The 26,025-nt window shown below is 38.9% G+C and overlaps 1 protein-coding gene across 2 annotated transcripts in view; it reads right to left on the bottom strand.

The window, feature by feature from the left end:
* The window catches only part of ryk (receptor like tyrosine kinase), a 39,146-nt gene extending 13,933 nt beyond the window's left edge, over positions 1-25,213 (bottom strand). Inside the window, exons 1-10 of one of the 2 annotated variants that reach the window (XM_055054138.1) lie at positions 24,496-25,212; positions 13,567-13,688; positions 13,381-13,480; positions 11,655-11,783; positions 10,044-10,106; positions 9,636-9,777; positions 9,155-9,255; positions 6,641-6,724; positions 4,272-4,397; positions 788-874 (exon numbers count right to left, since the gene is read on the bottom strand). In XM_055054138.1, coding sequence (XP_054910113.1) covers positions 788-874; positions 4,272-4,397; positions 6,641-6,724; positions 9,155-9,255; positions 9,636-9,777; positions 10,044-10,106; positions 11,655-11,783; positions 13,381-13,480; positions 13,567-13,688; positions 24,496-24,712 — 1,171 coding nt within the window. In that variant the 5' untranslated portion in view covers positions 24,713-25,212. Of the gene's footprint in view, positions 1-787; positions 875-4,271; positions 4,398-6,640; positions 6,725-9,154; positions 9,256-9,635; positions 9,778-10,043; positions 10,107-11,654; positions 11,784-13,380; positions 13,481-13,566; positions 13,689-24,495 lie in introns of both variants that reach the window. The other variant, XM_055054146.1, reaches the window with a different exon arrangement.
* Between the last annotated feature and the right edge of the window lie 812 nt (positions 25,214-26,025).

Genomic DNA, 26,025 nt, shown 5'->3' on the forward strand with positions numbered 1-26,025 from the left:
AGCATTTACTTGACAAGATTACGACTGAAACGATTAATCGGATTAATCGTGGTGAATCAATTACTGAAATAATTGTCAGCTGATTTAGTAACAGATTAATTGTTCACTGGAGTGAACTGGGAGCCATTTGCTAAAAGTCAAAATATTCAGAGCAGTAATAAAGCCAAAATTGTACAATTTAAGATGAAACCCCTTTTTTAACCCACAACTCCAAAAACAGCAGTTTTAGCTTTACCAGGTTCAAATTCTTTAAAAAAGCCCTTATTTATTATATTTATAAGGAATGCTCTTATTGCATTTTAAGAAATAAAGTATTTGTTCTTTTTTTATATTTATTTTTTTTAGAATAATTATTTATGTGTGCTTTCTATTGTATTACTAATGTTGTATAAAATAAGCTTCAGAGGTTAAATAAAAAATCTGCAAAATGTGGGATTTTTAATCAAACATTTAATCAACATTTAATCTGAACTTTTGCTTTTCTCTCACCCAAACAAATGCATTTCATCAGCAATTTGTGTTTTATTCTGGTTATGCTGTGATTGCCAGGTTTACAACCCGGATGTAACTCCAGTGAAACCATCTTTACCCCACACCATGATGCTACCATTACTATGCTTTATAGTGAAGCTGGTGTCTCTGGATGATGTTTGTATATTTAGAGATGCTCATACACTTGCTCTAAGATTTCATGGCAGAAAATGTTATTCAAAATCTCCCATCAGCACGTGTTTGACTCATTTTCTGCCCACTTTGTTTGTAGAAAACGGCATTAGTCAGCACATACCTTTCACCGTCTTCACAAAGACCTGCTTCTCCTTGGTGGGGTCCTTTTCATCCAGCAACACTCCGTGGAAGATGCGGCCAAACGTGCCTGACAGAGACAAACCACAGGGGTTTCAATGGGAGCAGGGAGGCCAGGGGCGTCGCATTCATCGACTGAAAGGTCTCCTCCCTCACCAGGCTTTGGCTCGAGTTTAGCTGAAAACTGAAAAACTGGATCTTTCATCGCTTAGGACGGTGCAGAAATGCGCACGGCGTGGCGAGAAGAAACAACGGTGGGAAGACAGGGGGATGTGAGCGATGTAACATTATCTCAATGTTACATCGCCGCCTGGGGACATTTCGGAGGCCATTTTGGAGCATAAACCATCTACATAAACTTAGAAAACAAATGGCAGCCTGGGGGCAAACTGAGCCTTAGTCTCAACAGGAAAATGAGCTGGAGAACAGGGTTAGAGTTTAAGTGTCTCCCTCCCCCCTCTGCACCGTCTTCATCAAGCCTGTCTGGACCTGCAGGCTCCTTCACCCTTCAGCCCTGCATGTCACATATTTGGAGTCTTGTGTTTTGACTGCCAGTAATTGATTTCTATGGTCCATTGTTAAATTATTCAAGACTTCTCAAACTTTTTTTTCTCTCTCCACATTTTGTCATGTGGCAGCTAAAATTGTCAAGAGTTTTATGTGGATTTAGTGAGGCGTCTGTGGTTGTTCTATTCCAAAATGTAACAAAAGTTAAGGGAAAACAAAGCACTCAGATTACATGCATGTCAGAGCAAATTGATGAGAAGCTTTATTTACTTGTGGAAATCTGTGAAGCCATTGGCAAGTAACAGTTCTGGGATAATTAGCATGTTGCTACACGATGAGAAATCTGTGTTTACAATGAAAAGCATTGATTGAAGTGTATGAAGAAAAAAAGTGAAAAACTGTGTTAAACAATTTTTTTTCTGGAATGATGTTCCCAGTATCGGAAAGTTTTGTTTTTATTTGTAAGACGAAAGCAAAATGTAAATAAATAAATAATTCGTCATGTACAAAATGTTTGTTAAATGCAGAAGACAAAGAATCCAGAGGTTGTCCAAAAATGCTGAGGAATTTAGAAATGTTTTACAATGTAAACGCAACAAAAAGAAAATGCTAGCTTTAGCTTTTTTTTGGGGGGGGGTAGGGTGAATTTTTTTTCTGGGTGTTTTCATGCAAAGAAACCACAAAGAATGACAGAAATAGTTTGATAAATATTCTCTTGTTCTAAAGTTGTCCCTTTTTGTTCTTCAGTTGCAAATTGAGACCCCGGTGTTAATGAATTAAAAACCAAAATTATTAATGAGGGAAATTTAAAATAAATAGGTAAATGAAAAAAATGTTTGCAAAATGTCACCCTTGTCTACATTCCAGAGCATTTTAAAGTGTTCATTTTGTGAGCCTTTTAGCCTTGATTACAGAAAAGTGCACACAGCTACGCATCACACACAGACACACGACATTACACTAAGAAACTGGGTGCCAATATTCTCTGTTTAGTGTGAATTTCAGATTTATAAAGCGTGCATAAGATTTCTTATTTGGGGACTAGGGGAAAAAAAATCTGTATATTTCGGAGTTAAGTGAAAGTCGCCACATAATTTCACTAAAAAGAAAATGACTGGAAATGAATTTAAAATTTAAAACATTTTTTTGGTTGTTGTTCATTTACAGGAAAGCCAAAAGCTGATCTGAACACTGTCTACTTCCCACATCACATTTAAAACAGAAGTGATGAAGAAAAAAAAAACCCACACAACTCCCACAGACTTGTAGTGGATTGAGTTGTGTACATTTCTGGTGATTCATGCATCATAACTACAGCCCAGATAGGGCTGATGTCCAGAAAGGGAAGTTCACGATAATAACCATCCCATGAACACGCTGTGAACAGAGTGACTGCAGCAACATGATGAAACTGAAGCCAAAATCAGCTGTGATTGCATTTCTGCTGAGCTGAAGAAACGTTTGAAACTTTAACGTCAATGCCCCCCCTGTAAATGACCTTATTAGTATTTTGTGTTTCCTCATTTAAAAACGAATATTTGTTAACATAAGAATTTATGCTTTTATTTTGAAAGAATTTGAAACGGAAGAGTGGTGAAGTGTGACGCCAACTTTAGACAATTAACTGACAATTAACTGCTGGTCATCACACAGAAAGAGAGAGCGCTCAGGTTGGAGTAAAGCTAATGAAGGAGTGGTTCAGATTAGAGTATAGACAGTCAGTTGGTTGGCGCTTGGTTGATGGGGAACAAGGTGAGAGTTTTTAATATGTAAATATATGTTTAGTTTTACTGTAAAACGTGTAATTTGCTTTGGGTGTGACGGTTGGTTAATTAATATTCGTTAATTAACCGTTAACAGTTAATATATTGCGTTTTATTTCATGACAGAAGGTTTAATGACAGAATGTAAGAAAAAGGATTAATATGTTAAAGTAAAATGTGAAAACAACACTGTTTGAGTTATTAATGTATTGTATTTGTATGTTTTGTAGCTCTTACGGTGTGTTCACAATAAAAAGGCATTCAATAAACATTGTGAACCATCAGTTTGAGAGACCATCCATTCAACCGGGACGCTACACCCCCTTCAATGTGTTACATACTGTTCCTGGCAAGCATTCACCAACACTGATCTGATGAGGCACGCTCATCCCCTGCAGAGAACGTCAACAACTGTCATAGTAATTTCAATTCTGGCAGGCCGTGTGCTGCATAATAAGCCTGAGTGGATTCTGTGATTCTCCATACATAAAATTCACTCATTTCAACATTTTAACAGCTAAAAATGTGTTTATAGAGCGGAGCTGTGTTGGTTTAGTTAGAAAGCTTTTGTCTCCCTCACATCCATGTTAGTTTATGTGCTACAGATTTCTAAGTACTCCACTGCTTAAGAGTTTTGTTTTTGCTTTGTCTCACTTTTTGAAAACAATCTGGATTGCTAAACCAATCCAGCCCTATCTGCACAGAGGATGCTCTATCTACCTTGTTATAAATCATTAGTTACATTTCACCATCTGATTTCTGCCTGTAGTTTAACCTCTATGGCTAAAGCACAAGTCGGACTTGATTCAAATGTTTCAAATTGAGTTAACTGCAGGGTCTGTAATTAATTAATCGTAGTTAATTGCATTCTAATATAACATTATAGACAAAATAAGAAATATTTTCAGCTCAAAACCAACTTCCACTGATAATTATTGAATAAATAGACATACGAGCTCAAAAACAGATCGATGTTGTTTTCAAGCTGTTAGGTTATTCAACCTTCATATTGGTGCAGTGTTATTGTACTCATTCAGCTTCCAGGTGTTGCAGAGAAAAGTGTTTTAGAAATGTGGACTGGCTGACGTCATCACTGGGGACGTCTGTGCTGCAGCTACATGTTTAGCACTTAGACGCTATTTAAGGCTTGAATAGCTTCAGTGAAAGGCTAACTTCTTGGGATTATGAGACGGATACCTTCCTGTAAGACGTCTCGCAGTGTGACTCTGTCCCTTGAGATGGCGATGTCCTTCACTTTCGCCTTGGCCTCCATTAACGTCACACTCCTCAGGTCATTCTTCTCTATTCGAAGCGAAGGGTAACCTGTGAAAGGAAAGAGAAATATTCTTATTGCACAAACATTACAGCGTTCACAGAACTTGGTGGACTTTTCTCTTGGATCGCTGAGGCAGTTGCTATAATTCAAATAAATTCCAGCGATTACAAGAAACAGACTCAGGAAGACGTGCTGTACCTGACATGCATATTGCATATCAGCCAGCTCATGCAAAGTCCTGTATTACAGCACTGTTGTTGCATAATCTTCCCCAATCTCTGCACTGTCATTAGCTGCAGGCCTACCCTGTTCCCCACACCGTTTACATGTCAAGGAAAGTGGCAAACGTTTCATCTTCAGGATCTTTGCATCTGCAGCCTGAAACTACTCAATCTGCTCCACCAGCCTGAACTACAGAGATTTGAAAAACTAGACTTTAATTGTTTCTGAAAACTGGGTTTTATTTGAAGGGCGTTGAAAAAACACACGCCATAATGTTCAAATTTTATATGAAAAACCATTTTCATTCCTTGGCATTACTTTGCATTAATCTATCATATTACAATGAGTTGAAGTGATTCACAAAGGACTGTATTTTAGATCAACTCTTACAGTAAACTGACCAGAACAAAAGTGGACTAAAACTAATTCAACAGCAGATGATTTATGTAGACATAACACCTGAAAGCTGATCTAAGAAAGTCTGACAGTAAGACTTTGCTTGATATTGAGAAGAATGTTTAACATTTTACTTCATAAAAACAGGTTGATGCTGCCCCCTAAAGGCCACAACATCAACACTCATTTCAACCTTGTTGCATGGAGGAGTTAACAAATGTGGAGTCAAATCGAGGCACAAGACCAAAAACAAACAAACACTGGACAGGAGGGTTGAAGTTGAGGCAATTGGAAGCGGACAATAAAGTATGTCAGGGATGGATTTCTGTTTTCTCTTTGCTCTGTCAACATTTTCAAGTTTTCCCTGAAAAATGTATGATTTATGCAGGAAAAAACAGGATAACACTGTTGGCTTCTCAGAAAAAAGGGTTTTGAGGTCTGACAATAACCGAGAAACAGGGCTGCAAAAGTAATTCTGAATCTGTTCTTATACATGAACCCCTTACAGTGAGTGTGGGGCTCCAACTAAACATTATTTAGTGATCAATTATTCTGATGAAGCCACATATCGGAGATTTTTCATTTAACCTCAAGGTTTTGTTTTAAATACAATTTTAGAAACACATTAAAAGATCCAAATCAATAATTCTGGGTAAAACAGATTGAGAGAAAAACTTAATTATTTTTAAAATAGATTTTGGCCGGTTTTGGCTTAATTACTGCTCTCAGTGTCTTTTCCCAGCAAATGGTCTCTTTTTGAGTTTGTATTCTCCAATTATCGATTAATCAATTACTAAATTACTTGACGGTTATTTCAATAATTGATTAATCATGTTTAATCACTTCAGGCGTAACTAAGTGTGTCCTTTCTACACATGTGTTAAATTACAAGCAGCAAATTAGAAGTAGCTAATTTTGGATTTTTTTAATAGTTATCTTTCCCAGGTGTTCAAATCTAATCATATCTGATTTACTTTAAAAATGAAGTCAGAGGAAGGACAAATGGCATCATAGCATATGAATTAGTCAGAATGTCAGCTGCAACATGGTGTGACACTGCAGCAGGTAACAGGAAGGATGAAAAAGGTGCAGCAAAGGTGATCTATTTTCTCCTTTTGAGCTTTAGAGCTCAGTTATGGAAAACGCAGGATTTAGAAATGATGGCAGCATCTTGGAGTGAAGATAGAGTCTACTTGGTCTATCAGGGGGGAAATTCAAACGCCACCTCTAAAATCACCTCGTCTTTGTTACATCCAGGAAGTTTTCGCTGAGTTGGCGTAATTTCAACAATGCAGCAGGAGACAACGCTGTGACCTGGGTCAGTTTTTACAAAAACAAACATTTTTGGCCTAAAAATCATTTGAATCTTGTTAATACTAAGCAGCAGCAGGTCAGAACTTTATAAAATTGAGACATTGGTTTGATTGGTGAATCCTTAAATTAAATGAACAGATCTTTATTCTTGGATGTCCATTGGTGCCCTGATGTCATCAGAACTTTCTCACATTATTAAAAACTAAAACACAAAAAAAAGTTAAGACTTTTCAGAGTGTTTTTGTTTTTTTTCATCCAAGCAAAGCTGAGTGCCTGAAGCCCTGAGGGAGCATTTGTTGGAGTTGGTAAAAGTGTGTCAGTAGCGTAGTGTTTTGATTCCTCTTCCTAATGAACTTACTTTTGGCTTCATGAGGGGGAGCACCAGGGTTTTGGAAGGAGGAGGCAGCAAGCTGGAGAATGGGTGCAGAGCCAGGGTGATTGTCTAATGACAGGAGGGGAAAGTAGGGAGTGGAAGGAGGGAGAAAGAAAGGGAGAAATAAGCAATTACAAGGATTGCTCACACAAATTACAACGGCACCTGAACAGATAAATGGATGTAAATGCATCTAATTTTCAGTTTCCTTATATATTTATTAAACTATGCATGCTGGGGTGAATTTCACTATAAAGCTCTGGGTTAATGTATTGGTATAAGACAGAGAGAGAAGGCAAAAAGGTGAAATGCAGAGTTAACCCACAAGAGGGCGGTGATGGATCAATGATAGACATTTTATCTCTGGTTCTCAACATGACAAACTAAATCATTCCAGTTAATCAAACAGGTGATTTACCTCTGCAGGGCTGAATCAACTCATGTGTAACAAACAAGGATAGAGGATAAAAGAGTCACGTTTCATCTTATATAAGATTCACTAAAGATTTCTAACAAACCAAGGCCTTCACTGAACAGCTGCATTTATACAGAGAATAAATCCCCAACATGCAACTGAATATTTTCTAGCTAAAGCTACAAACATGCAGCAGGCAAATGTGACCCAAATCTTTTTTCTTGACTTTTTTCCAGCAGTCTGAACGGCCTAATACCCACCTTTTCACTCCTCTCTTCCCCAACTAAATAAATCAGATCTATGCCACTTCCACATGAATACGTATCCGATGTTTTTAAAGCATCTGCAGTCTGAACGGACACACTGCATTTTATCCGATTTTTGACGTGAGACTTGCGCCTCAATTCTGCACCAGAAGAAGCCAAACGCGGTAAAATTGGGGCGTAAACAACGGCTGAAAATTATATTTACGAACTTATGAAAGACATTTGTGTCATTGAAGCGCATCACATCACAACCCCACCATTCTTAGTTCTGACCACTCATTGAAACAGACTTTTCTGAAGAAGTTGTAGTCAATGCACCACAAAAGACCATTGATATTGGTTTTGTTCCCATTTCACTAACTTCCTTCCGTTGGCTGCCATTTCTGAATAAACTTTCAAATCCAATCCTTCTGTAAACACTGCACTGTTGTGTGACGTCTACACTGTTTCTCTGTGCATGCAGGTCGTTTTGTTGTAGCAAACTGTTCACACAGAAGTCACATTGTGGTCGAGTTTAGTTATTCAAATCAACAACAACGCCAAAAAAATAAATAAATAAATTAATTAATTAAGGCCTACTGTTATCGTCGCTGACTTCTGAAGGTCCTAAGTTGTGCTAGACTTTATTACGGGGCATCAGAATAACTTCACAGTTATGCCTTACTAAATTCCAGCAAAATACATTGAAAGGTGTGGCTGCAAAATAAGAAAAAACAAAGTTCAAAGAGAGTAGAAACTTTGGCACTGCACATTATCTGGTGAGATCCACAATGGAAAATCAAATAATTCTGACCTTCAGAGCACTAAGGCACCTGCAGCAAATTATCCATCCGGAAAACATCCAAAACCAAAAAGAAAAAACAAAATACGACCGCTGTCATGTATCTCGCGGCCAAAAACGCCAACAGTTTTATTACCAGTGATGGTCAACAGATAAATAAATCAGAGGAAACATTAATGTGGCGAGGGTCAATTCCTAAATCCAGCTTAGAACCGTGTTTCTCAGGAGTGGGGAAAAGAAAACGCTTAGAAGATGAAAGAGACTAGAGGTTATGAAATGGAACAAAAAAAAAAACCCCAAAGAGTTCACCAGTGTCTGAACTTTGACCTCATTAAAACCCACCTAATGAATTAAAGGTGTCAAGAGGCAAGTCTTTAGTTAATGGCGTTCCCCCCCGCGCCCTTTAATACGATGAACTTCACAGAGGTTTGTATTAGCAGAGGGACTGAACAGTTCCAGACATCCTCAGTCAGAACCAGTGAGAGCTCATCACATCTGGGCTCAAACGGACCAAATCCAATGCTTCAGAAAAGTTCAGGGTTGTTTTGTTTATATGTAGCATTTAAGTTTGTTAACACAAGTCTACCTTTCCCAGCAGGTTCTGTAATCGCATCAATTAGGTGTTTGATCACTTTCTGCCATGTCCGGCATGGAAAGGTTGCCTCCTCCTCCCTCCATCAACCACTGCCTGATGCAAAGCACATGGTGCTGATATTTACACACCACACAGAGCAGAGGAGGTCACAGGGCTGACAGCCACAAAAAGAAAGACAAACACCTCGGCAGCGGCTGCGTTCGTCATCATATGATACCGAGTGAGGCTAATTGTGTTATTCAGTTGACTATTAGATTTGGAAAAGCATCTGCCGCTTGCAGATGCCGGCAGGGCGACAGTATAACAAAATAAATAAATAGCACGCCGCACAGAGTTATGGATCTAATCTAATCTAATGTTGAGGATAACGGTGTGAACGGCAAATGCATCTGGTCTCACACACACACATACACACAATGCAGATGGAGCAAGAACACCTTACTGGTGACAGACGCGGCGTTGTTTGGCGTGTCGGCCCTCAGGTACTGAGTGGTCTGGGTGGATGGCTGAGAGAGACCCTGTGAGCTTCCACTGTCACTCACACTGACACAGAGGAAAGAAAACATGATGCAGGTGATCAAAGAGCAGAGGGAAAAAAAATCTGATTTGGTTCTGTTATCTAGTTTCAATCCAATTCAATCCAAAAATTTCACAAAAGATAAATAAATATTTGAAACACAATAAAAACAAGTATGGTTTTTCAAGCTCAGATACTTAAACTACATCTTAAAGTAAAGTCATTTGCACCACAGCTTTAAATGAACAAACCTAACATGTTTAAGCTAAATCTGAAAGTTTTTGATTTTTATTTGGGATCAAACTAAATAGCATTTGGTATAAAATACATTTCAGGTGAGTGTCTATCAGAGTTCTAACTGCTATGATCAGGACATTAATGAGCACAACTGGATGAAAACTCCAACCTGTCCTCCGTCTCCACCCTCTTGACGCTGTGCAGGTGGAGGATGGCCAGGATGATGGCCACCAGAAATATGACGATGCAGCAGACGCTCACGCTGATGTAGAACACCTGGGTGGAGGTGGTGGGCGTGGGCACGCCATCAACTGTTAAAACCCCCCCCAAAAGGATGACGGTAAATAAAGAAAACCTGGGTGAGGATTAAACACAGTTTACATTGCGAGACGGGCAGTGATAAAAAAAAAATTAAGCTTTTGTTAAAAAAAACACAAACGTGAATAAGAAAGGAGAGCTTTAAGTGCCTCTAAGGTCACTACTTTAAAAACGCTCGATGGCTTTGTGTTTTTCCATTCAAAGTCATTCAAAGAATTCGCTCTGATAGTTTGGAGCAGAAGGAGGTACGGTCACTTACAGCCCGCTGTGGTGGCGCTGTTATTGTTGACAGTAACAGGAATGTTTGAGTTGGAGTCCATTTCTGTTCAAAGAAGAAGAAAGATTGGAAAAGATGATTTGATTAAACATGAATGTGGTCAATTAAATGGTATAAGGTGCAGAATGCTGACAAGGCATACAACGAATGTATTTCATGGAACCAAATTATTAAAAAGTAAAGAAAAACAAAATCATCTGCTCCGCATACAATGCCATGCTAAAGCATTCATACCCCTTGAACATTTTCACGATGGATGCAGGGATATGACAATTTTGACCCAAATCATATCCATCAACAAGTCAGAAGAAACACAGATTAACATTATCAGCCCAATTTTACATGCTTTTTATTATTTGGATTTTTATTGTACAAATAAAAATCTGAATGGTAGGACGCATTTGTATACTGACGATCAACATTCTGACATTCCAAAACAAAATCCAGGCAATCTTCAGAAACAACTTAATTGTTGACTCTCTGTAATTAGAGCTTTGAAAGCAAAGAAAAACTGCAAAGGTGTGGCTGTCATTCTGCTAATGTTCATCAGGGAGGAGGGAAGGATGGTGGAGGCAGATTCATGTTGTGGGGGAGAAATGATGAGGCGTTCGAAACCTTCTATCCTTCATTTGCTACCAAATGCTGCATATGTCAAATATGACTAAAAAGGAATTTGACTTTGGAATTCAAAGCCTTGGAATTGGGTCTCTGTCTCTTTAAAAACTCCTACTGTTTCTGAAACTCTGCCTTCAGTAAGTCATAACAACATGGCTCCTCTATTAACTGTTTAACGTTTTTATCAGGGTTTCACTAATAAAGTGAAAGCTCTGCTGAGCTTCTGTAATCAGCTCAGCAGATATGCAGTTCCATCAGGTGTTTGCTAATTGTTACTGGCTAGTCTGAAGGAGCTGAATGGGGGAGTTGCAGGGAAGAGCTGCTCTGAAGCTGCAACTTTGAGGAGAAGCTTCGTCTTGAAGGCGGAAATAGCTCTAGCTACGCATTTTGGACAGATTAAATATTAAAGGATTTCTCAAACATGCACTAAAGAATCAAAGCAACACTCCAGGTGTGTTTTGGTGAAGGAATAACATTAAAGTAACATGATGAAAAGCTCAAAACATTTTATTTTACGTAACACTGCTCCTTTAAAACCTTTGGTTTGACATGTTTAGGGAAATATCCCTAAACAATAAGGGAATTGGAGTAAAAGGTTATTCAATTATTAAGTTGTATTAATCCTTAATCAACCACTGGGTGTATATTAAAAATCAAACATGGTGTTGGATCATGTAAAATCCCTTCAAAACACATTAAAGTTTGTGTTTATTTTGTAAACAAATCATAAAGCGTTCAAGAGGTGTGAGTACGATAACAGCGCACCGTTCCCACAAGCACACTATTATCTGACATAATGATAGGTCATAAGGGTTTGCAGTTCATTCATGCAACCACAGCTGTCCTGTGATACAATGGGAACGATATTCCTTATTTATTTGAAATGGGGAAAAAAAAACCTCATCCAGACAACAGACTCTGCTCCACTGTCTCAGTTTTGTTGCAATAAGCAACTCTAACCAGAACCAGAATTCATACTTTTGAAGCACAATTTCCTCCTCTTGAAGTTGAGCACTGTGAAGTTGGCCTGGCTGGTCAGGTTGAGCTGCATGGTGACAAACGCCTCTTCATCCACGTTTTCTGAACAGACAATGTCCACGCTGAAGACTGTCGAGGAAGCACAGACATGAGCCAATGATATACACAACATCTGTGGATAAGAGAAATGAATACATATGATGGAGGACTAGACTCTACAAAACTTTTCTTTCTTTTTTGAGTCAAAATCATTAGGAGCCATTGTGGAAGAACCTCTTTCGGTTCAGGAGCCTCATCCTGCAGATCCCTGATTTAGATTTATTTCTTTTTTATTGGTTTGAGCTCTAAATCGTTTGGAAAAAAAACGGTTCAATCAACCTTGCTCCACTGCTGTCTCAGTCATGGAGCTTTTCTACGCCGTGCGATAGGCGGGACAAATCTTGAGCGACGATGTCGACCTTCTGTTTCCTGAAGCTGCTCTGAGTTGATTACAGTTTATCCACTGGCTTGTTGTCAACTGATTACAGGGTTTCAGCATAGCTTCATGACTCCAAGTCAAACATCGTAATGTTGTGATTCTGAACCAAATCCCACTCTTTAGTCATGGCAGTGCTCTTGGGCAAACCTCTGGGGAAGCCAACTCCCCTACCCCACACAAGGTCTGCATCAGGATGAAAGGCTGTTGGCAAGGAGCTGGACTCACTGCAGCATTCAGATTTTATTCTTGCAACAAATGATTTCCCAGATGTCTCAAACAGGAATTTGTGCTTCATCTTTGTCCGTCCTGTAGCATATCAGTCTGTCATTTCTTAGATACGGTAACAAACTGATGACCTGTTTACCGAGAACCAGACGCCACCCAGCAACTCTTGCTGCACTGGTGGCAGCAAGAGTTTGGTGTTTCAGTTTTCAGTGATCTCCCCATCATGAACACTTCTTCACTGAACCTTCTTCTTCCTCACCTGGTAATCTGCTCTTCCAGCTGAAATATTCTTAGCAGCAGTTTTCTCTTTCACTAGACGTTTTCACCTGTGCTTTAATCTGACTGAAATATTTCTCTTTGATCAATAGAAAAATGTTATAAGCTCAGTATTTTTTCTACTAAAAGTAATATTTATCGGCCCCTCCAGGTTTTCACAATTCCACAATTGCAGAAATGTACCCAAAAATCAACAGATTCCGAAATTTCTTTTGTGCTAATGTCCAAAAGACATTGAGTTTAAGTAAGTTGTAACTCCAACCTGCAGGTGGCAGTATTAGTTACTTCTGCTACACTCAGCCTTACTTGATGTCAAGTTAAAGTGCACTGCGGCAGGTTACATAGGCCAAACTACTCAAGTTCTTTAAAGAAAAGAAATGTTTTGTATGTGGAACTTGTCGGCTTATTTTTTTTCCACCTCGTTTTATTTCTGTTTGAAAATATAGCAAATTTCTTGCAAGTATCTCCAAATGAACACCACAAAGTGAGTGATTTTGATTAACAAAAAAAATCCCAACCCAAATCCTTATTTTTATAAATTTCTATGAAATAAATCTGTATTCATATGATAAATCAGAACAATTCTACAAAGTGCAAGTTTTCATGGTTAAAACTGGAGCTGCAAAGGTTTCAAAACAACATAAAATTGGTAAACAAAGTGAACAATGAGCATCCTGGTCATTCTTTTCAATTACGCAATTTCAAAGTGTTTTAAAATGACAACTAAAGATGGAACGTTTCATAGACCTGAGAGAATGCGGGGAACCTCCCCCTGCCTGGAGATGTTGATCCTTGGAGTCTTCAGGACAGAAGGGTTCTCCACGAAGAATCCAAGCTGGTAGTCGACCTTTAAATGACAACTTAACATCAACAAACATACTAATATTTGATGTATAGAGAGGTAGTTGGGGACATAAGGATCAGAATCCTTACCTTTAACCTGGAATACCATGTGAAATGAAGGCTGTCAGTCTCAGTGGGCACAGGCATGTTGAATGAGAGAGCGTAATCATTCACCAGGTCGTCTCGGACGTAATAGAGCTCTGCATCCAGACCTGTGGACCAAACAAGTTACAGATGATTTAAACAGAGTGAAAGATAATATAAAAGATAGCTAGAAATCAAATTTCATTATTCTATATCAGGAGAGAGCAAGACCTCCAGCAGAAAACAGGAAGGCTAAACAGATTCCAGTTTCACCCTTTTGCCCTGGTAGCCTTATGATGCTGAACCTGGATATGGAAATGTTTGCATTCTTTTCTAAATCTGCCAAAAATATCTGTAAGCTAATTTATTTGTTTTTGGTCAAATATTGTGCATTAATAATATCATTAAACAGAACTAAAAAATTGTTTTTCCATTTTTTATGCACCAAAAGAATATGTCATTTTTGTGACCCACATCTACTTTGAACTTGACAGCTTCAACCCACTGTGACAAAAAGTTTGAACATGTCTGCTCTAGAAAATACACACACACACACACACACACACACACACACACACACACACACACCACACACACACACACCACACACACACACACACACACACACACACACACAATAAACTTGTATTTAGAAATACATGTTTTAAAGAATGCTCTCTTCTTTATCTCTCCATTTGTCACAAAAAACAAAGAAACAAACAAAATGCTGAACATTTGTTATGTAGGATTTGCAACTACTATTGAAAAGTACAGTACAAGGAAAAAAAAACTTCAACATGTGAGGGAAAGCAGTTTCTTTACTCATAAGAAGCAGGGCTAGTATAAAGCACAAGAGTGGAGACCATAGATTAGGAAGGCAAACAAATCCGTATGATGCTTTGTAATTAACATGAAAAGAGCCCTAAAGTGATTCATCTGAGGGGTTTTTTCCCTTTGCATCAAAGTCTAATGCTTAGTGATGAAATCCCCGATTCTGACCCTGAGGCAGCAGCAGCAGCCGCAGCAACAGCAGCGCTACGACTCTTTGATGGTGACTTTCAGAACATGGACTTTAAAGAGAAGAATCAAAACCGGGCCCGGCCTCTCTTAGTCCCCTCCAGGCTTTCTCTGAGCGCCTGCTTCAAACCCGTGTCTTGTCCTGCTGCAAACAAAGACATTCCTATAAATTTACCAAACTAAAGAGGAGACACGCGTTACATTAACCAGCACCTGACAAGCCCACAGAGACACTTTGTTTCACTCAAATCATATCTTTTTCCCCTCATTAACATTTTGTTTTTACAAAAATAGAAAGCTTAAATTTAATAAACAAGGACACACGTTTTGTAGAATTATTACGAGTTTTAAACCAATTTTTTCCTCCATCATCAGCACTAAATTAATATTGAAAATAAATTTACTTAAGTTATAGGGATTCAGGATAGGAATAGTTGCAGTGAGGAGTTCAAACTGTGTGTTTTACTCTTTAAATTTAAGAAAATGTATGAAAATCATTTGCTAAACAAATTCCTTAAGGTTTGATTATATGTTCTTTTACAGACTTGTCTTAGCTGGAAATTGTTAGACATGTTTTAGAAAAATATTCAGAAAAGATTCTGCTTTTTTGATTTTGATGAGGTTGTTTGTATGCAAAGAAAACTTAAAGTTTTTTTGTGTTCTTGCCACAGACAAATTTAAATATTGTCTATTTCTGTACTAATTTTGTCATTTTTCCCCTTTTGCTTTTTCATGTCCTCTTCTTTTTCAGTATTTTCAGTTTTTTCTTTTTCTTTTTTTCTGATGAGTATGAAAAGGTTATAATTGATTAAAATAAACACATTGATAATATTTCAGGATGATGGGTCAAAGACTGACATGCTGGTCTCGTGTCCGTCTTGCTCAAAACGTTTCCAACCAGGAAGCTGGACAGCACAACTTCAAACAGAGAAGGATGTTTCCCCCCACAGAAAATACCGATCTCCATCCAAGTTTATGCCTAAGCAGCTTTATCAATTAAGGCAAGCTGACAAGAGTCTGAAAACAGGAATGGAAGGTGACGGACACAGCAGCAGGTCAGTGTGTACACAGGCTGAGAGCTGGGAATAAGAGGTTCCTGAGCTAAAGGAAGTGTAACCTCTGCAGTCTGATCCCTGACACACACACTGCTTTATGCAATAATGAATGAATGAATAAATACAATGTGCATGTAACAGAGCCGCTGTTCGGTTACAAAGTTTGGTCAAAGCATCACAGTATCTGTAAGATCCTGACCGGCTTCTAAAATGGCCGGTGGGAAATGAGGTTTTGGATTCCGGGACATGTCATGGTTTCAGTTTGTTTCGAGCCGGACATTTCCATTTCTCTCTGCAAGTGTCAAGTGATTTACAGCGGCAGCAAAGGAGGAGGCTCAAATAGAAGTGATGGGAAACTCCCCTCCCGACACACCTGGGTACACTCAGGCTACCGAGGTGGAGGAATACAATCATTGTTTCAGCACCAGTGGTCCTTGAACCAACAAAAACCCCCAGCTGTTGTTGAAATTAGCCAGTTCACAGCTAATTTAACACGTGAATCAAACTCTGACTTGGAGACACACAGGAGACATCACATGATTTCTTAATACTATCATTTTTAGAACTAACTGAACCCGCAGCAACTTTTCAAATTACTCAAAACCTCGAGAAAGGTGCAGTTACGTTTATGCAGCACAAAGACATGCAAGCAAGCTGTCTGCTGTTTTATAGACATGTTGAAACGTGACGTCATGCATGCAAGAGCCCGCGCCCTACAGGGAGAGGGGGAAAAAAAAAACAGCTGGACAACAATAACTACCACTGGTTTTAGCTGTCAAGTTGTCAACATAAACCTCAAATGTATGTATGATACATAAAAAAAAGGCATCTATCACTTTGCTACTAATTCTCAACACTAAGACAAAGAGATAACAAGGTCCAACGGTATCTTCTTTCACAGTTTAATATTTTTAACAAATAGCAAAGGAAGTAGGTCAGTGGAGCTAGCTTGACTTTGACAACCTTAACATGTAGATGTGCTGTGGAAGTCAGTGGTTTGGCTCAAATGAAAAAACAAAACAAAAGGCGACCCAAATTAGCTAATCAATTACAGACTGGTTACAGACGATTAACAATAGTCAATAAATATAATAATACTCAATAAATAAATAGTCAATAAATGAAAACCTAACGCTGTTTGTGTGGTAAATGTCTGCTTGTTTTTTTGATGATGAATTCTGACAGATTTGTAATCTTTGCTGTGTCAGCTCCTGGACCTGTTGACACCAGCATAGAGAAAGGCAAACGAAAATGCATAATATAAAGTTTTGTGAATCTAATTATTACAAACAGAGGACCAGGCAGTTTACCCTGTTCAGGAAGGAAAGAAAGCAAGGTGCAGATGTCCACCTGGCTCCGCCCTGCTCTGCTCCTATCAATCACACATCCTAGATAATTTACAGAAGCTAAGAACAGGAGACGTCACATTGCATACTCAAATTATGGCGGGTTTAGTTCGAGCTTAGGCCTATAATTTATGTTAATTAGGCAAGTTTGATCAGACTTGGTTGGATTTTATAGCCCTCGGTCTTAAAGTGGGTAACAGAGATATTGTCATTCAGCACAGCGGGAAATTGTCATTGTTAGACTGGTCTACTCATATCCTGATCAGCCTAACCATGATTTGAGTTTAACTAGGTACTGGGTTTAACTTCAGACAATATGTCTGAGAGCTGCCAAGTGTAATCAGTCTTCTGCCTTCAACTACTATCCAGCTTCACAGCAGTTTGCTAAAGGGCACATCAACTTCTCTTTTAAGTGTTGGCAGGGAGAAACGATGACTCATTTCTCTTTCAGGTTCAGAAATTAAAAGCTGAACTTGATACCCTGGTGGCAAACCTCATCATGAGTAAAAAAAATGGAATGAGGCAAACGTGGATGCCTTAAAAAGACCGCTTTAGACCCCAACAACAGACCAATCGGAGCTCGGAAAAGCAGCTTTCTATTGCATTTCGATCTGCATGTTCTGCTCTCTGACAGGCTGTGGATGACGTTGAAAGGGGAGAACAAAAGACGGCAGTGGTCAGGTGGTCAGGTCCGGGACAGATACAACAAAGAGCTAGTTGTGCGCAGAGCTGACAAGCCACCTCTAAAAGCCTCCGTCTGCGAGTGTTCAGGAGGTTTCCATCAGGCCGACCTCTCTCTCGAAAGCCACAATAACTGGGAAGGCAGAAAACGATCCGCCTGAGGCTCCAACAAACCGACAGCAGCAGGAGGAAAGGAAGCCAAAGATAAAAGTTTGAGAGAGTGAAGAGAGTGAATGCATGAAAACTATCCTGATATGACAATGGAACAAGACAGATGTCCTCACTGTTGCATTTGCAATGAAGGGTTATATGAATACCAGATAGGATGCATTTGATGAGAACCTGGGGATCTTAGAAACTTTGACATGAACATCTCTGAGATTCAGTCAGCATCACTGACGGTGCAACATCCGGCTGTGAATAGCATGGACTACTTTTTTAGGTTCAGATTTTACAATCTAATGAATCAGTTTTTTATTTTTTGTAAACAATTCTGGTATTTTTCACGTTGCAATAATGTTCACAGCAGAGTTTGATGACATGTCTGTAAAACCTACTACAATATAAACCTCTCATACCAGTTGATAGCTAATTATTGATTGTTTTTTTTTAAATATCTGTCATACTGCTACACTGACGGCATGAACTTTCCTGTTTTATCCACAGTTTTCACTTCACACTGTTGTTGTTCATTTCTCAGCAGTTTTATGAGGCACAATGATGAAACCTGAAACTGCTGCTGTGCAAATTACTCAACAAGATGTTGCTAGATAACCAAAGAGTAAGTGAATTATAGTTGATCTCACCAAACTCATCTTTCCTAAATTTGTCAACATGTCCTGAGAGTATAAAATGAGCCAGATAGTCCCTGTGGTCTTACTGCCATCCTTGGAAATGCATTCTAATATTGAAAAAACAAGACCTTGTTTTACTGAATACATTGCATAGATTTTAACAAACTAGGTATCTACAAAGGCTTGCTCTTTCGAGCTGAAGCAATTCAAATGATGTCACAAAATTGTAATTTGAGACCAAGTTTATTAACTTTTTCCCAGTGGTCATGTGTTTCACAGTGACCATTGTGTCAATCCCACAATATGCTATGTTTTACATTCAGTGAGATGCAGGAAAACAGGAGATGGTGAGAAAAATCTGAGGGGAAAAATACCACATGTATTAAACAAAAGAGACGTGAATATGAACAGTGATTGAGTCTTGCAATGATCTTATGCAACCGCGTAAAATGCAATTAAGAATGCTTCAAGTTTGGTCCCTGATGCTGCAACAAAGAATTTGAGTGTCTTTTTTCAATAAAGGAAACATTTTTTGCTTTCAGTTTGATTTCATACTGAGCAAGACTGTAAACACACATCGCTAAATTCAGTATTCCTGATGAAAGAGTAATTGTATTTCTGAGAAGAAAGGAAAAATTTCTTGATCAGAGCAAACGATGAAAAAAAGTCTTTTCAATAAAACACTGTCGAGTTACAGATCAAGTCTCTCTTTAACTGAAATACTGCATACAAAGTAAAAATAATTGTAAACATTTTGCATTTTAACTAAGAAAAATAAATAAATCCCAGCCGTACTTTCAACTTGGCATCTGGACATCACCGCTTTCTGGCAAACCAGATGCAACCATCAAAATCAACATGCAGAACCGAGTCCAGTCCCCTCTGACCAAAGCCTAATGCTAAGTATTTACAGAAACCCTGCAACAGCATCAGCAGATGCTACAAAAAGGTCCCATTTAAAAGCATCATACAGCCAGAGGAAACACACACATTCAGTCCCAATTTCTGTGGTTTCCATTGAGTCACTTCAAAGAGGCCGCGCATCAATTTTCTTCTCTTCTTCGTCACGCGCCTCAAGGGAATAAAACAAGCGAGCCTGAGTGCTGCAGTTCGCCGATGTCCCACTATAGTGGCCACATTCATGTTCATACGTTTCTCGAGGGAGCTCCCCAGTTCATTACATAAATACGAACCGACTTCCTAAAAAAAAATTTCTAAAAAAACCTCTGGTTGCCCGTTTGTGTCAACACAAATGTATCTTTAGGCGACGTCTCAAATACACCATCCCTACTCGGGTAATATTGAACCCGAGTAGGGATGGTGAAGAACAAACACACTCTGTTTGTTTTTTTATAGTTTAACAGGAAATGCATTTCCTTATAAAATGTATCGTCTATTAAATAAAATCTACAAAAATAAGTTTTGTGTATCTCATTTAACTGTTTAGTCAGTATTTCCACAGCCTTGACTTGAACAGGAGAAACATTTCAAGATAATTTGACATGAAAAATGGAGAAAGAACGTGGTTGGGATGCAGAATGCCAACAACACACACACACACACACACATCCACACACAAAGGGTTTCAGTTTTTCAGAACCTCAAGCAAGAGGGAGCAGCTCAGACAAAAGATGTGAAAGCAGGAGCTCCTCTGTTCGGCCAGAGGATTCTTGAAGAGTGGCATGAAGGAAGTGAATGCTGCTGCCAATCATGCTTCTTTTTCAAAGCCTGGGCTTTGCTTTTCAGCCTCTTGAGGAGGAGGAGGAGGAGGAGGAGGAGGAGGAGGAGGAGGAGGAGGAGAGAGAGGACCCGACATGCCCTGAGCTGTTCAAAGTGCACGGACAGTTTGATTCAGAGTATTTCTGGATCTGAGAACTAAACCAAAAGGCTGGAGTATTTAGAAGATGGTGCAGCACATGATGGTAAGAGACAGCATTCTGATGATTAAACAAACTGTTGTGTCACCATTAGAGGGGAAGTATTATGTAAAATCAACTTTCTGATCATCATTTGTGATGTTATTCTCTTATTGAAAACATACATGGAGTGTTGCTTTTATTCTTTCTTTCATGTTTGAGAAATCCTTTAATCTCCCATGGCAACCGTCCAGCTATGCAAAACATCTGGTTGGACCTTCAAGGACAAAACTTCCCCTGCAGTTTCCAGGCTTCCGCCTCACAGAGCAGCCCTCCCCTGCGACTCCAACTCTCAGCTCCTTCAGACTAGCCAGTTGCAATTAGCAAACACTCTGGTGGAACTGCTGAGCTCATTACAGCAGCTACTTCTCAGTGAAATCCTGATAAAAAAACATTGGTAAAGGGTTAATAGAAGGACCACGTTATGATGACTTCCTCAAGGCTGAGTTTCAAAAAGTGTAGAAGCTTATTAGAGACAGAGGCCCAATTTCAAGGCATTAAACACAAAGTCATATGGATCAATGGATCACGATGTTTCTGTGAACAAAATTACCCTTAAAAATACCCCATATTAAGCATCAGCATAAAAAGATGGAGGTCATTTCATTTTATCATGTGATTATGTGATTCATTACTTACTGAGACAGGCTGAGCTTCAGGCTTAACTTCTAAGGAACAGAGAAGTTAAACCAAACCTGGGGGCGAGAGGGGAATTCCCAATTTTTGACTTCAAAAATAAATTTGTACAAAATCATGATAAACTATGTCAGTGCAATCTCAGAAACACCATTAAAATCCTAACAGCCTGCGTGAGTTAAGAGAAGAACTGATGTGGGAGATGAAGACTAGAAAAGAACGTGAATCCAAGTCGAGCTTCGGGTTCATTAGTCACATGGAAAAGCAATCAAGGGACGCCGCCGGTCCATCAGCCCCGGACCAGAGCTCAGCTGAGGTAGGATGTTTTCCATACTGAACCCTGGGGAGTCGGGCTGCTTGGGAAAGTTATCATCTGCTCCAAAAGCAGAAAATTTATGCGAAGAGTGCATCAACCAGAGATGCTTACAGAAGTGCCTCAGTGTTTCGGTCTCTGCACAGAGAGAACATGAACGAGCAGGAAGGGAGGAAATGTAAAACTGACTCAACGTTTCATCAGTCAGTAAAACATACAAAAAATTGGAAAAACATAAATGTTCTTCTGGACTAAAGCTACAATGGAGAGGAGAGCTGAAATCTGATGTTAAACAGGAGTGAAATCCTGTTCTAATGATTCTAATTTAAGTTGTAGAAAACTAATAAATTGTTTTTGCTGAACACCAAAATACATCATAGACCAGCTCTTGTTGACCTTCCAGACCTCTCAGGTCTTCTGGTTCTGATCTCCATCCCCAGAACCAGAACCAAACATGGAGAAGCAGCATTCAGTTTTTTATGCACCAAAAATCTCGAACAAACCTCCAGAAAACTACAAAACTGCCAAAACACTAAGTTCCTTCAAATCAACACTAAAATCCCGATCAGTTTAGAGTTGATACTGGAACAATGATCAATATATTTGACATGCATTCACTTGATGATGGCATTTGACAAAATGTAATGTTTATGGCTTGCTTGATAATTGGTGGCTGTGTGATGTTTTTAGGTGTAATCAGAACATTAAGTCAAAACTGGACAAAAAAATATGTACACTTTAAATAAAAAAAATCTTCAATTAAGCACCTTTTGCTGTCTATTTATTTATTAATCCAAAAATTAAACAAATTAGTAAACAGTATTTTTCTTTTAGCTGTAGATGCGTCCTTTGCTACAAATAAATGTGTAATTCCATTTTAGGCAATGACACACATTTTTGACTTCTTATTCATAAAAGTAATATTGTGTACAAAAAAAAGACTTAAGCAGCACAATGTGCTAATTTTTTCACCAATCAATCGACAGAAAGATGTTTGTGCTGATATTCTGTTCACTGGAGCCAAACTTTCTGCCCGTATTTTCAAATGACATAATTTTCACATGCAACTTTGCAAACCTGAACTGAAGAAGAATATCGTTTTTGGAAAAATGATCCTTCTTGCATCTTATAACGGCCACGTTTCATTCAGTCTTTTCCTATCTGGACTGTCAAAGTTTGACTTGAGTATGCTTAACATCTTAAATATGTTAAGCATACATACTGGATGATGGTGCATTTCCCTTTCACAATGGCTGTTCAATCTGGTGTTGAATGAGTTGAAGCATCAAAGCAAACTAAATATAGTCACAAGCAAACCAGTCCTTCTGTTTGATGCTTAGCAGCTCTGAATAACTGCATTTTCACCGAATGAACACACACAACAGTCTTGTGACATCATGTACTTCCACCTGCTGATAAATCCACTCAATAGAAAAAGATATCACTGTTGACCCACGAACAAATGCTGACGCGATTATAGGTTGATGACAAACCCATCATTGGCCAAAGTAGAAAGCCTTCTTCTGATTTCGCTGCTTCACCGAAAAACACAGTTTAAACCCCATAACAAGAGCGAAGGAGCAATGCATACACAGACTGGGACTTGGTGTCCAAGAAGAGAAAAACCTCAAGCCAAAGAAGATAAATAAAAAAAGAAAAAACAATTAAACATCCAGAGTAATTCACAGCTTCGTCACTTTTTGTCTTTTTGACTGGCTGAAATCACTGACATGGTCGATTATTATACACACTGCACCAAAGACATGAATAACTGTTTTAGCTGTGCTAAAACAGACGACCACGTCATAAACTATTTTGTTGCTTCGGCTTCAAAATGTAGGATTTGGGGGTTGCATGTTGTTTGTATTGTGTATGGTTTTTTTCCCCTATTTTCACGAAAACATCAGACAAGCCTCAAGGCCATTTTGTTCTTCCTCTTAATTGAATAAACTTTTTAATTAAGTGTGAATTACTCTGCTATATATAGTCGTCTGGTAATCGGGGTTAGTTTAAAGCCAGCGAACATGTCTGGAGAAGAGCAGGAACTAATTTAAAAAGAACAAACAAACTTGCAAAGATGATTTCATTTCAGATTAAAACACTGAATTGACTTACACAGAAGGCTGAAAATGACCCTTACCTCTTTGTATTTTTATGCATTTCTACTGTTGTGTAAAATAAGTGGGTAAATGAAAAATTTGCGTAGATTTTTTTCTATCCGATTATCGATTACTAAAATAATCCTTCATTGCAGACGTTATCTTTTCACAAACCACAATCTGATAATTATTCAATTAATCAACAGAATAGTCAATTACTGAAATAATCGTTCCTTTCAGGCCTGTATTTAAGAAGCAAATCTTGATTTCTATGGGCAAAAGACTAAACCACAATTACATTACATTACTTTCTAATGTTTATTATCAAGTATGACTTTATAAGAAAATAAGACATTGTCATACAAGCACAAAGTCAACGCATTTTATTCTGATTATATGTCAAACACAAGATAACGGAAAACTGAGAATAAGGAAGGACAATTACACTGTTTTAACAAATAATCAGAGAAGTGTCGCCCTGTACTTAGCCTAGCTGAGCCAATAAAACAATTACAGTCGAAAGTCTCTGGGCTTCTTTTTTCTGCCAGCTGCCATAGAGTATGAAGTGTTTGCTGATTCTTCAAGCTCAAGCTCAGTCGTTCTGGATGAAAAGGCTTGCCCAAGAGTCCCAACTGGATTTAAGTCAGGACTTTGAGAGGGTAATCGCAAACACGTGATTATGCTTAGATCTAAAGAAAAATTGGACTGTAGCTCCGGCTGTATGTTTAGTGAACCTCTCCCACTTTCTCAGGCTCTGTGCTTCACTCGGTGCTTAGCTCTGTTAAGACTTACTCCGCTGAAGAACACCAACCCCACAGCATGATTCAGCCATCACTATGCTTTACCGTGTGGATGGTATGAGTAGTGTTATTCGGGTGACTTGCTCGAAATGTATTTTATTCATTGGCATCAAAATAAAACTGGCTTTTTCTCGTTTTCCTCTCACCTCATTTACCTGCTGTGTTCATCTGATCACATCCCAATAAGAGACGCCAACGTCTAAGAAAGAAAACCTTAAACAGAAACACAGGCAGGCTGGGATGCACTCACAGCTGACTTTACAACAAGGCCTGCTCACCTAGAAACTTCTTCACCTCGTCCACGCTCATGTAGATGTTGACACGAGGCCTGTTGTTGTTGTTGATGTGGACGCCGGAGGGAATGCTGTGGCTGGCGAGGCAGCCGGCGCCTTCCAGCAGCAGCAGGAAGAAGAAGCCCCCGAGCCTCCACGGCACCGAGTGAGGCCAGCCCCGGCTCTCAGACGGGCTGCCAGCGCTCACAGTCAACCCCAACATAGCAGTGGTCGTCTGGCTCGCTGTTGTGTTCCCTCCTCAACAGTCGATAGTTTTTTTCTCATCCGTCCGGGAAGTTAATCCGTGGAGGAAACATTACGAGTTAAATTACGCCGCAGCGTCACTAAGCGCTGTAAATATTTCAGCCACAAATCTGTTGTTTTCGCTTTTTTAAAAGTCTTTTCTTTCGTGCTGAAACAGGCTAAGTTAGCCAGAGGAGGCTAACTTGAGTTTAGTTGTGCTAACCCTCGGCGGTCAGGCTGTCGTTCACCGAGCTCGCGCTCGGATTTACGACGTTTTCCAGCCGAATAAGAGACGTACTGGATGTCGACACATTGATGCACATTGATTTGTGCAGTTGAAAACGAAACAAGGGCGAAAAGAGTACCCGAAAGCAGTGGAGTCGCTAATACATGAAGCCTTCTCCCTCCATGGTATGTCCTCCCGTTGCTTTTTCCTCACCATCTCAGTTTTCACTCGGAGCAGGGAGGAGGGGGGGCCGCGGAACGCTCGCTGCTCCCACCGCAGGAGCTGAGTGCCGCCTTCAGGTGCTGTGGGAAATATTTCTTGAAGCGCGTCCGATTCATGTACGTTCGAGTTCAAATGAAGCTCCATAAATGCTCTGACCATTCTGTAAACGCTGGGGCATGCGTTCCAGTGAGGCGCATTTGTCAGTTTGAAAGCATAGTTTTAGACAACTTTTAAGTAGTTACTAAAGATGCTTTTTTTTTTTTTTTTTTTTTTTTTTTTAAGAAAATCACATTATTAGATATACTTGACTTATTGTATTTTGCACTAAACAGTCGTACAAACATACATGCATTAACTGAATTAGGAAGAGATTAGGTTTTAGAGTGCCAACGCAGGACCTGACCTTGACTTGTGCTTTAGAAAAATAGGATCCTTTAAAGCCACATAAGCGAGAACTCAAATTTCCTATAATAATGACGACAAGTCTGAGGGCTGTGCATATAAAAAGGAAAACAAAAGTAAAATTAACATTTTATCCAAAATGACAATAACCCTTTCCATGTTTTGTTTATTGAGGTGAAAGGTAGAAAATGAAAGAGTGGTGCCCCTGGATAAGATTTTTCTCTAAAGACTTAAAAAAAATGTTTTCTATAACATTTTTATTTATTTATTTTTTTTAAATAAATCTAACTTTGAATTTAACAAATGAACAATTATATACAGATTAAGAAATATCCAATGGCACAATTACCGCCAACAATCTCTTTGAAATAAACTTAAAACTCCTTTGTTGTTGTTCCTGTTATTTACTTTGCTATTAAACATTGACAAAGGTTTCTGGCGGA

This window comes from Poeciliopsis prolifica, unplaced genomic scaffold, assembly GCF_027474105.1.
Source record: "Poeciliopsis prolifica strain line A6 unplaced genomic scaffold, Auburn_PproV2 SCAFFOLD002, whole genome shotgun sequence".
In the NCBI taxonomy this organism is placed as follows: Eukaryota; Metazoa; Chordata; class Actinopteri; order Cyprinodontiformes; family Poeciliidae; genus Poeciliopsis; species Poeciliopsis prolifica.